Raw genomic sequence first — 11,232 nt, 5'->3', positions numbered from 1 at the left:
AATTTCAAAATTTTTATCATTCATATAGAAAGATCAATACCATCAAACGCATTTTTTTTATGTAATTGTGTAATGTGTTTTGAAATAACATAACATGAAATGAATGATTTACCAACGGGCATACAAGTGGGACAAGTTATATAAGAATTCAAGAAGATAGACGTTAAATGGATAATGCTAAATGTTGCATTTTTTGTGTTTTGTATTTGTGTAATGTCTCGCTTACCTAAAGATCGAGATTGAAATATGAAATGTGATAAAATAATATTTCACGATTAGGGGTATGAGGTCGTGACTATGTATAAACCCACATATATATATATATGTTTTGGGCCGAATTTGATAGTCATGTTTTTTTTAAAGAAATTGTGCATATTTCTTTAAAAAAATATTCGAATATTTTTTTTCTAAATTATGAAATAATTTTTAAAACACAAAAAAAGAAAGAAAGAAATAGTTATCAAATAGGAAATTAAGAATATTGATAAAATAAAACTTTTAATAGTTCAGACATAAATAAAAGCATATTATTTTATTTAAAAAAAGTTACGAAGAAGAATGGTGGAAAAAATATTTAATAATCTATATTAATATGTTTATATGCTTAAAAAAAATATATGTTATTAAGAAAGAGATATTTTCTAATAATTGAATATTAATTGTGAAATGATATTATTATATAGTTATTTATTGAACCACTAGAAATGTATTTTTTTGTATTTTTTTTTTAATTATAATTCTAAAATTTAACTAATTATTAAGACTCAATGTTGTGTAAAGAAGGGGGAAATGATCACCTTTTATAAAGCTCCTTTCTTTTTTCATTCCTCTATATATATAAGCTTAGTACACTTTCTTGGCACAGTATATTCCGGCGACTAAGCTCCCCTTCTTGCCGGTGATTTTTCCAGTAGATGGACGAATCTTGGAGGATGAGGATGGGGATGCCGGACCTCCCTCATAGGCGATCGACTGAAAGCTCGTCGATTCGGTCCTTCTCCAAAGGTGCCAGAGCTCTGAACCATCCCGACGACTTCTCCGACGTCTTTGGCGGCCCGCCGCGAAGTGTTCTCTCGCGTCAGTCATCCGGAGAACTCGGACACAAGCAGTTCGATTTCTTCTACGAAGAAATGTTCCGACCGCCGGAATTCTTCTCGTCTGCAAAGAATGCTGGCCGGAGCTTACCGGTATTCAGGATTCCGTCAGGAGGCGAGGGGTTTTACAACGATATTTTCGGATCCGATCACGAGCGGCGATCGATAGATAAGACGAGGCAGAACTTGAAAGGGAAGACGAAATCCAACTCGTCGTCGGTGTTGAGCTCCGAGGAGGCGAGCCCTTTCCGGCATGTAAGCGGAGACGACGTCGTGTTATCCTCCTTCGCTGCGAAGCTCAGGTACGTGGCTATTCGGTATCGGTTTTCCTGCTCAACTACTTTTGGGATACATCACGAGTTTTCCCTGTCAGTGTGGCTTGGTTTTAGCGGGTTTATGGGGTTGTGGACAAATATAAGGGTTTAGGGTACGTCGTCTTCTTGTGTATCAAAGTTCTTCTGAAACTGATTGCTATTTTGTCTGGAGGCTGAGATTTGCATTTGATTCTGAAAAGCTCTATAGTATTCTGAAAAGCTCTATAGTATTCTTGGCAATCCACTTGGAACAAGAACAGTTTTAGAACAGGGTGGTCTGAGTTTTGTTGTAAAAAACAAGCAACTAATGATTTGTGGGTATCATTGATTGTTTTGATGTATTAGGCCTATCAATATCCCAACAAAATGGAACTCGTCAAAGATGAAACCAGAGGAGCATCAAAAGAAACAAGGGATGTCGTTCTTTTCATTCAACCGTTCTTCCACCATGGAAAACCAGTACGTCGATGGTGAAGTCAAGGAAACTTTCAGGAGCTCCTATTCGGGGTTCCCTCGGCCGGTGTCGTCACCGGAAACTATTAGCATTGAACCAACTTCGTACAGGAGCATGAAAATATCAGTGGATGATTTAGAACCTAATTCCCCGTCATCTGCAAGCTCTTCACTGTGTCAGGGGAAACATGATATTCAAATAAATGTGTTGGCAGATGAAGACGACGAAGTAATGAGCTCTTATGTCATTGAAATTGGTTCTGATTACAGAGAGGGAACAAACGAAGCAGCTGCACTTGATGAAGTCATTGCATGGGCAAAAGAAAAGTTTAACACACAGACTTCTGAGACAGATTTGAGCACAAGGCTGAATGATAGTCAACAATTTGTTGAAACTGAAGGTACTTTCACCATTTCTTTGTTCGACTTAACGATTGTTCTATATTGGAAATCTACCAATAATTTTCATTGGTAATATCTAGCAGGGCCTTCTGTTTCATGTGAAATTTCTGGTGAACAGTTTGGGGTTCATGACATAACACAATATGCAGAGGTAAACTCCTGTTTCTCGAAATTTTATCGTTCTAACGACAATAGGAAGAAATCGTTGCGATCATCTAAAATATGAGAAACAGCTCCTTCCAGTCTAGATCATCCAACAATTGTTTCTGCATAAAACAAGTTTCGTTTTTCACTATTCTGTATTTTCAATCACTGAATCCATTCCCTACAAAATGAAGGAAAATTTTGGTTTGGTCTGCTACTAGTTCAAGTTTTTGACATGTTCTCTACGTATATTTTCTTTTGAAGGTAGAAGAAAGAACGTGTTCAGCTGAAGGGGTAAAGGCAGAGTCTGAAAAAGATGTAAGCTTCTGCTATTAATGAAAACTAAAATAAATTTGTGCTTTGGGAACGAAAAGGTTCATGGCCTTGACACAATTAAATTCCTAACACAAAACATGCCAGAATCGGTTTTCTCTATGGATCTAGGCTTGGCACTACTGCCCACAGTCCCTTTGAAGGGAGAAGATTTTGATTTGTAATTGCGTTGTGAATATTTCAGATGGAAATGGAGGATATAGATGAAGATATAATGTTGTGGTCATCCGGCAAGGAAACCAACATCCGGCTCCTACTTTCAACACTCCACCATGTAAGAGATTTTCTTTTCTCATTTTTTCTAACGCTGCAATGACATGAAGTTGATATGCAAATTGACATAATAGTTTTGCTTACAAATTATGCAGATTCTGTGGCCCAGAAGTGGGTGGCATGTAACTCCACTTGCAAGCCTTATGGAGGGTACAAAGGTGAAGAAAGCTTACCAGAAGGCAAGATTGTGCCTCCACCCAGACAAGCTGCAGCAAAGAGGAGCAACAGACATGCAAAAATATGTCGCTGAAAAGGCTTTCACTATCCTCCAGGTAACATTTTCTTTGCAGTCACTGAATCATCTATCTATATCATATCAATTCAGGAAAACCAAAATGAATCAAGCCTTATTTTTTGTGTCATGATCATAGGAAGCATGGACAGCCTTCATTTCCCAAGATGCCTTCTTTTAATAACAGAGGCAAACCTTCAAAGTTCAGTTTACTGGAAGTTGAAACTACAAGGGGTAGGGGTAGGTCAGGACAATCAATTGCTGAAATGTCCAAGCCTGGCTGGACGGATTATAGCAATAGATCTGATTTGCTTGCAAGAGTTCTACATGTTCTTCTGGATGATTAAAGCATATGAGCATATAGAATGTCAGGTATAATTGCCTCTTCGTGTACTGTCTGTATCTGTATGTTTGTAAATTTTGAAGGTGAAATATAATTTGTTTGTTCATTATCTTGTTGTCTCTGTAAGTTGAGGAAGAAACAGAGAATAGACTCAATGTAGCTACTTTTTTGGTCCTCATAAAAGGATGAACAATCGTTCGAGTTATATTAGCTAGGCAAACACTTTCAGATCATACAAACAATATTCGATCGTTGAACTCAAAATGGACCTATTTTCAGTACCATTTGGTGCTCAGACAATTTTTAATCCTATAAAGAAGACGATGAAAAGAAGAACTCGATGTGGAGTCTAACCTAAACAAAGAAGCTGTGGAGAAAATTTGCAGTAATAATAAGCAGACAAGGTCTAATTATCAACAATTTCTGCACCCTCTTCCCCGACAATCATACAACCAAAAAACAAACAAAAACGAAGCGTCATTTACCTGCCGATCAGATTCCAAGGGATACAAGAACTGGATGAGTATCCGATCGATGAGAAATAAACCACCGACAACAGGAGCAGTTTCTGGGAAGCCTCGGAATCCGAGAAAGCATCCTGCGCCGCCACTGAAGACCTTATGATCTGACGACGGCGAAGCACAGCCATAAATTTTGCGGTGTAATACTGAAAAGTGAACGCGCCATCCTACCACGAGTATTATGAATCTATGACTTGGGCTCGTTTTGTACGAACAACCTCCGTGATGATCCTGGTTCGGAATCCACCATTGCAGAGTTCTTTTGTCTTCTTATCTTCTTTTTTCTCTTAAATATATACTTTTTTTTTTTTTAATTAATTTTTAAGTCTCATCTATTTAAAAATTCATTATAAAAATTTTCCAAAAGAAGAATAAATATAATATAATAAAATTAAAAATTTAAGAATAAATTATTATTTTTTTTGGTGGTAAAATATAAGCCCGCTTGGTTTCCCTCCATTCTGGTTGGAAGTTCTGTTTCTGTCTAAAACCCTAGCGCTGCAGGGTTTTTGATTCGGAAGCTTTGTTTTGTTTGTGAGACAATGGTGGAGAAGCAGAAGCGAAAGAGCATTCCTGTTCTACCATGGATGCGAAGCCCTGTGGATGTCTCTCTATTCGAGGAATGCCCTCTTGAGATCCTCCCTTCGCTCGACCCCAGGCAGTTTCCTTTCCTCTTTCTTCCTACTCATTTGAACTTTCAATCTGCTCTATGGCTTCAAATTTACTTCTATTACTTCTCTTTGATATTCATCATATATAGCAATCCGTTGGATGCAAGTGAATCTATTGTTGGTTGTCTCTTTGAAGATTTGGCGAGTAGTAAAATGTTGTTTACGTTTAAAAGAGCACAGGCGTAATAGTAATATATATATATATATATATATATATATATATATATATATATATATATATATATATATATATATATATGTGAATTGTATCGACGGCAATTGAATGTTCGCTTGTTCCTGTATTGCTTAGATTATGCTCCATATGTTTAGATTATCAAGTTTTATATTCTTGTATCGATCTCTTCCTCAAGGGTCGATTTTTAACGTTTTTTTTTTTTTTTTTTTTTTTTTTCTAATGATCATTTTGTTTCCTTTTCTAGATTGAAGGCAGCTTTGCAGAACATGGGCATCTCTTCACTGTTCCCAGTGCAACTTGCAGTTTGGCAAGAGGCGATAGGGCCTGGTTCGTTTGAGAGAGATCTATGTATTAATTCACCAACTGGAAGTGGGAAAACTTTAGCTTATGCCCTACCGATAGTGCAAATGCTTTCAAGTCGTACAGTCAAATGCTTACGTGCTTTAGTTGTGTTGCCTACTCGTGATCTGGCGTTGCAGGTATTTTTTTTGCCATTACTTTTTTTTGTATGCATAAATTCATGTAACAAGTTTCCGGTTAATTGGTTTGATGCACTATTTTAGTGTAATGTAGGTTCATTCTAAAATCTATCCAAGAACCTTGACAATGAAATAATAAAAGATGAAAATGAGAGCAGACTTCTTTTTCTGGTTTTTGGATTGACTCTCACCTGCTTAGCATTCTAATATGAATACGTGCTTATTTTAGAAGAAAATTTTCTTCATGTTCTTATTGGGTCATGGCTCTCTTTAACAAGGTGAAAGAGGTTTTTGCTGCGATTGCACCTGCAGTGGGCTTATCTGTAGGTCTGGCTGTGGGTCAATCCTCCATAGCAGATGAGATTGCTGGTCTCATCAAGAGACCTAAGCTTGAGGCGGGCATCTGTTATGATCCAGAAGATTTTTCGGTTCAGCTGCAGAGTTCTGTGGACATATTGGTGGCAACACCGGGAAGATTGATGGACCATATTAACTTCACGAAAGGGTTTACTCTTCAGCATCTACGTTATCTTGTAAGTACTCATAGTGTTGTTATAACCGCAGATTTGTAATTACATTTATATTGGAGGAGGCTTAATGCTGATGCCATATGCAGTGGTGAATGTCTTTTGAAAAAGAGATATACTGTGTTAAGTGGTGAATGTCTTTTAATGTATATTTGTTCTCATTACAGAAATTATACGTTTCACAGCCTGCAAGTGTTTCTTATTAAATAAGCTGATTGAACTGTAGCCTAAATCAATATTTCTTTATTAGTATGAAAATTAATTTTTAAAAATCAATATAGCTGTGATGGGTGATTGAGCCTACATAATTTCTTTTCTCGGTGAATTTTTCTCTATTGTTGATTGTATCCTGCTCAGTGCACACCAAAACAAAACTTCCTATCTATTTATTGAGTCTACTTCTTGTCTTACTTCATCTTGAAGTCATCTCTCACCTCCTTTTTGTAATTATAGTTTATCTACCCTACAATCTTAATGGAGATGTTTTTCGTGATTATCTTCGATAGGACTATCTTTTGTATCTATTTCATACATCAATGAAATGGTTTCTGTTTCCCATAAAAAATGTTGTTATATTTTGAATTGTTAGCCTATGTGCTACAGTTTTATGGAGAGCTCACCACCCTCTCGAATTGGTATGCTGTTGTGCATTGTTATTCTGAATATTGAAGTAATCTCAGTGTGAGGAGAAACCTTAAAGATTATTTTAACTTGTACCAAAATTTGAGCTATTATTGTCTCAATACAATCTGTTGATGAGATATGTGATTTCAGGTTATCGATGAAACTGATAGGTTATTAAGGGAATCATATCAATCTTGGCTACCTACTGTGCTTCAGTTGACGCATGTTGATGATGAGAATATTATCTTTCCTTCCTACACTTCACTTCCTTGTTCTGCTGGATCCTTAAAAACCATAAGGAGATTGTAAGTTCTAACTTCTCGTAATTATGGTTATACTTTTGAAGTATTGTACATAATTGTTATTACTAATCCTCCTAATCATTTTTATCTCTGACACATTTTGGTTTTCTCAAAATGTCCTGTGGTATAAAACTGTAGTCCTGATTGCAGATACTGTTGAATTAATGCAGTGGTATAGAGAGGGGTTTTAAGGGTGCATGTTACCCAAGGTTCTCAAAGATGGTTCTATCTGCAACGCTTACACAGGATCCAGGCAAGCTTGCTCAGCTTGATCTGCATCGCCCTCTATTCTTAACTACTGGGAAAAGAAGATACAAACTTCCAGAGAAATTAGAATCATACATGACGGTAAATTGGCTTGTCTCATTATTAATCTGGGATTGAATCAATTTTTGGGTGCTCGTTTAGAAAGGAAAAAGTGTATGCTTAACCATAGAAATGGGACACCCTTGATCTTAGAAGGGGATTTCACTGACCTTGGGATTTGGATGCCATTTATCTTAAACAATCGTACTTGTTGATTGTTGACAACAGGATACTAGGAGATATATTTCCCAACTGTTAAGTTTGCTTCATTTCATGTCCATCGTCAATTTCCATAATGATAGATCCTATAATTATTGGTTCTATTTATATCTTTTATATCTTCTTGTTGTATCAAAAAAGTTACTGTTCCATGTGAAGAAACGTTATGATACACAACTCAGTCTATATAATTTTCTCTCTTTCTTTTCCTTTTTCTTATAGAATTTTTTAAGCCTTTTATCCGTACCTTCCCTATTACCTGATGTTAAACCAGATCACTAAATTTTTTGTCTTGGCTTCTCTTAGACCTTAGTCAATGGCCGATACCATGACATTTGAACAATGATGATAAAGGGGATAATGTTTCATAAGCTTTGTTTACATAGTTAATACTTCTTTATCAACCTTTTAGTTTCAAATTGTTTCTTCGCAGATTTGTGAATCAAAACTCAAACCATTATATCTGGTTGCCCTACTTCAAAGCTTAGGAGGAGAAAAGTGTATTGTTTTTACATCCTCTGTGGAGTCTACTCATCGACTATGTACATTACTAAACTTCTTCGATGACTTGCAACTCAAGATCAAAGAGTATTCGGGGCTTCAACGTCAATCATTGAGAAGGTAACACAGGAAGATTGTTTTTTAGCTTAAGTGTGTTCTTCCCCATTTAAGTATTGCCAGAAGTAATTGAAGCATGTGAAATATGAAGCCTAAGACTTCTCTTATTTTCTTGGACTATGGTTCATGGACTTTGTAGTCAGCCCTACTTGTTTTCTTTGCCACAAACTTCCGACATAAGAAATTATAATGTTATAATGTAGAATACTGCTTCAGATTATTCTACAATTAAATGTGGACCAGGTCTGTTTCGTAGAGTGTTTTCTTTTTACTAGAAAATGCTGATACATGTGTATGAAAATCTGTCTTTAATTGACACTCTTTAGCTGACTTTACATCGATGAGCATTTTTGTCCCATGGAGATCATCACTTTATGGGTTGCTGTATGTACCATACATTTATCATTTTAATCTCTGGACATGTTCATATTTGAGCATAACACAGTTTTGCTTTCATTCTCTCTGCTGTTCATTATATTGCTCTACCTGGTGTTTAAATTGACATACGTTCTGCAGCAAAACACTGAATGCTTTCCGGGGAGGGGAGATTCAAGTACTTGTTAGTTCTGATGCCATGACTCGTGGAATGGACGTTGAGGGTGTGAGAAATGTTATTAATTATGATATGCCTGCGTTTATTAAGACATATATCCATCGAGCTGGTCGGACTGCAAGGGCTGGGCAATCTGGGCGCTGTTTCACATTGCTGAGTAAAGATGAGGTATTTTATGATCAAGCCTCCATGATTAAATTATATTATTAACATACATAGCTTGCAATTAATTCTTCTGTAAGTCTATGCCTTAATCAGCGATGAATTGGCTTTATTTCTTCACTTTTGTCCTCTGGCTGCCATCTGGGTTAATTTTTTTTGGTTAAATGAACACGATTTCATCTTTGTAGTTGTCATGTACATATAATAAAATAGTAATACTATGTTACCTTGGGCTTTATACAATGCTATGGTAATGCATAAACCATAAGGAAATACTTACTGGTTTATAATTTAGTTAGAAGGTGAAATCCTGTTTGGTTTGAGCTTTCTTCGTTTCTGATTGAAAATGATAATGTTGAATAGTTGAGCTATATATCGTAGTCCAACTTGCTTATTCTTAGGTTCTTATGTTTCAGGTTCGACGCTTCAAGAAATTACTTCAGAAGGCTGATAATGATTCTTGTCCCGTACATTCCCTACCTTCCAGTTCAATTGAGTTGCTCCAGCCTACTTACGTCTCTGGTAACACGTCATCTCTTTTGATTATTCAGTAAAAACTACCTTATCTAGCTGAAGCAATTGAAATTGTTAGGCCCCATAATTTTGTTAGAAAAGGGTATAGGTAAAACTTTAAAAACCGAATTGTTGCAAATTCCTTTGTTTTGTGCATCAAATCTACATTGCTGTTTCCACATTATCCAAATGTAAAGAAGGCAGGATTAATTTGTTGGGAGGACTGTGTTGTTTTCAATGAAGCTGTTGCATAAATAAATAAATAATATTCTTTTATTTTTTTTCATGTAAATGGTTTCTAAATGTTTTGTTCATTTTGATTCCTAATGATTAACAGCCCTGGAGAAACTAAAGGAAAAAGTTGAATCAGAAAGATCCAGAAAGAGCACAATCATGTCTTCTAGAGTTGGCAAACGGAAAGATACGAACTCGTCCAATGAAAAGGTTGGTATTAACAATCAAGTTTCTCTGAGAGAGTAAAGTCCCATTTTGTAATTTATGAAAAACTACTTGAATTGCTAGCTGTGTTGGGAAAGATTAAATGGCAGGCGTGATTTAATGTTTATCCGTAGCGTAAAACAAAAACACCACTACTTAATCTTCCTTGTTCCTTTGACTAGTCTGCATTGAAACTAATCGACTGAAAGACAGTATTCTTAAGCATTAGAACATTACAAAATCCTCATTAAACTCGACTAATTATACATATGGTTTCATTACAGTCTTAGCAAATTCACTGGAAACTGTGCAAGTACAAATTTCCGGGACTCAGCCCACAAGGACATGAAAATTTAACTACAGGAGATGGTGATAGTGCCTTTAAGGCTTATTATTTTCACTCGAGGTTACACATTCAATTATTCAACGTGGAGAAAGATCTATTTATGTTTCTAACGAAGTACCTAGAATTGGCACTAACAGTTGTAGGAGCAGGGGTAGTTGATGGTGATGGACTTATTGGGGAAGCAGGATACTCATACTTGCTACAGTCTCTCTCCTCTTCACTGATGGTGTCCAGCACTTTCGACGTCCGGCGTCTCATGACACTGATGATCTGTGGTGGCGCAACTTCAGTAACAAACCTTGCTAATCGGGAATTCGCCATTTTCTTTTTCTTTTTTGGAGTTTAAGGTGTTGGAGGATGATGGTTGAGAATGTTGATGTTCTAGGAGCACAGGTTGGGCTACTTAAGAGTGAATGCAAGCTTTTGAGTGATATTGGCGATGATCTGCTTAGATTATGAATTGAATGCAAGTCCTGATCCAGGGGATTCCTTGAAATCAATAATTTGGCATTAGGTGGTGTAGCATAGTACAACTACCACTGATATTTTTCTTTTTTTATGCAGTTTTCAAACGTCTGATTTCTTTCCCCGACCTTCTAGGGGATTTAACTTGTGGTATTTGGAGGTATAGTCCAAAAATTGCTGGGGCCGATGGCTTTTGCATTTGCCCTCTTCAAAGATTTAACTATGATTGGCAAATCCACTTGCCACGTTTCTAAACTTTTTGGCCGATTGTATGTTGATGTTGACAAATTGTCTTGTCCAGTTACTACATTGTGCGAAACATTCTGACAAGTGTCAGAAGCTTCATGGTACAGGATTGCTGAACGAATTGAACAACAATATTTATTGATGTTGGAAAGATACCGAGATCCCATTGGGATATAAAATATCTGTATTGAATTGTTGGTTTGTTGAAGATTTTATTTCCCTTTTTTATCTGGAAAGGAAAACGTGAAGTTCATGAAATTCAAGCAATTTAAATTGCCCTTGAGTTACGTTTATTTAATTCATGAAGCAAATTGAGCAAGAGAAAAAAACATTAGAAGCTTGAAGCTTCTGGAGGCATCGAGACAATTGTTAAAAGACCTATTGTTAATCATTTGCGTTCTGTTTCTCTTTTCAAATTTAAAATTGTTTTGAATATTGTGATGTTATTTTGAGTCTTT

General features: G+C 36.2%; 2 protein-coding genes across 3 annotated transcripts; both read left to right on the top strand.

Moving 5' to 3' along the window:
- Positions 1-805: 805 nt before the first annotated feature.
- Positions 806-3,697, top strand: LOC111781355 (uncharacterized). Of its 2 annotated transcripts, none has more exons than XM_087119855.1 (7): positions 806-1,396; positions 1,754-2,262; positions 2,344-2,414; positions 2,672-2,725; positions 2,925-3,014; positions 3,109-3,285; positions 3,385-3,697. In XM_087119855.1, exons 1-7 carry the CDS (start codon positions 915-917, stop codon positions 3,424-3,426), a joined length of 1,425 nt encoding a protein of 474 aa, XP_086975981.1. In that variant the 5' UTR covers positions 806-914; the 3' UTR covers positions 3,427-3,697. The 2 variants fall into 2 exon arrangements, with proteins under 2 accessions (XP_086975981.1, XP_023517666.1); XM_023661898.2 differs by having other exon boundaries at positions 809-1,396; positions 2,347-2,414.
- An 837-nt stretch (positions 3,698-4,534) lies between these two features.
- On the top strand, positions 4,535-10,968 carry RH1 (RNA helicase 1). The gene is made up of 10 exons (XM_023661896.2): positions 4,535-4,767; positions 5,221-5,455; positions 5,734-5,988; positions 6,757-6,911; positions 7,079-7,256; positions 7,867-8,054; positions 8,568-8,772; positions 9,183-9,288; positions 9,617-9,723; positions 10,002-10,968. The coding sequence occupies exons 1-10, from the start codon at positions 4,652-4,654 to the stop codon at positions 10,005-10,007; spliced, it is 1,551 nt and encodes a 516-aa protein (XP_023517664.2). The 5' UTR covers positions 4,535-4,651; the 3' UTR covers positions 10,008-10,968.
- Positions 10,969-11,232: the final 264 nt, after the last annotated feature.

This window comes from Cucurbita pepo, chromosome 19 (assembly GCF_057944985.1).
Source record: "Cucurbita pepo subsp. pepo isolate OVF chromosome 19, ASM5794498v1, whole genome shotgun sequence".
NCBI lineage: Eukaryota > Viridiplantae > Streptophyta > Magnoliopsida > Cucurbitales > Cucurbitaceae > Cucurbita > Cucurbita pepo.
This window is presented reverse-complemented; position numbering and strand designations above follow the sequence as displayed.

Excerpts from the sequence above, each read along its gene's own strand:
- LOC111781355 (XM_087119855.1), top strand. The coding sequence starts at position 915 with ATGGACGAATCTTGGAGGATGAGGATGGGGATGCCGGACCTCCCTCAT. Across the intron at positions 2,263-2,343 it reads ACAATTTGTTGAAACTGAAG|CAGGGCCTTCTGTTTCATGT; the intron begins GTACTTTCACCA and ends GGTAATATCTAG. Across the intron at positions 3,015-3,108 it reads TACTTTCAACACTCCACCAT|ATTCTGTGGCCCAGAAGTGG; the intron begins GTAAGAGATTTT and ends CAAATTATGCAG.
- RH1 (XM_023661896.2), top strand. The coding sequence starts at position 4,652 with ATGGTGGAGAAGCAGAAGCGAAAGAGCATTCCTGTTCTACCATGGATG. Across the intron at positions 5,989-6,756 it reads TTCAGCATCTACGTTATCTT|GTTATCGATGAAACTGATAG; the intron begins GTAAGTACTCAT and ends ATGTGATTTCAG. Across the intron at positions 8,055-8,567 it reads CAACGTCAATCATTGAGAAG|CAAAACACTGAATGCTTTCC; the intron begins GTAACACAGGAA and ends TACGTTCTGCAG.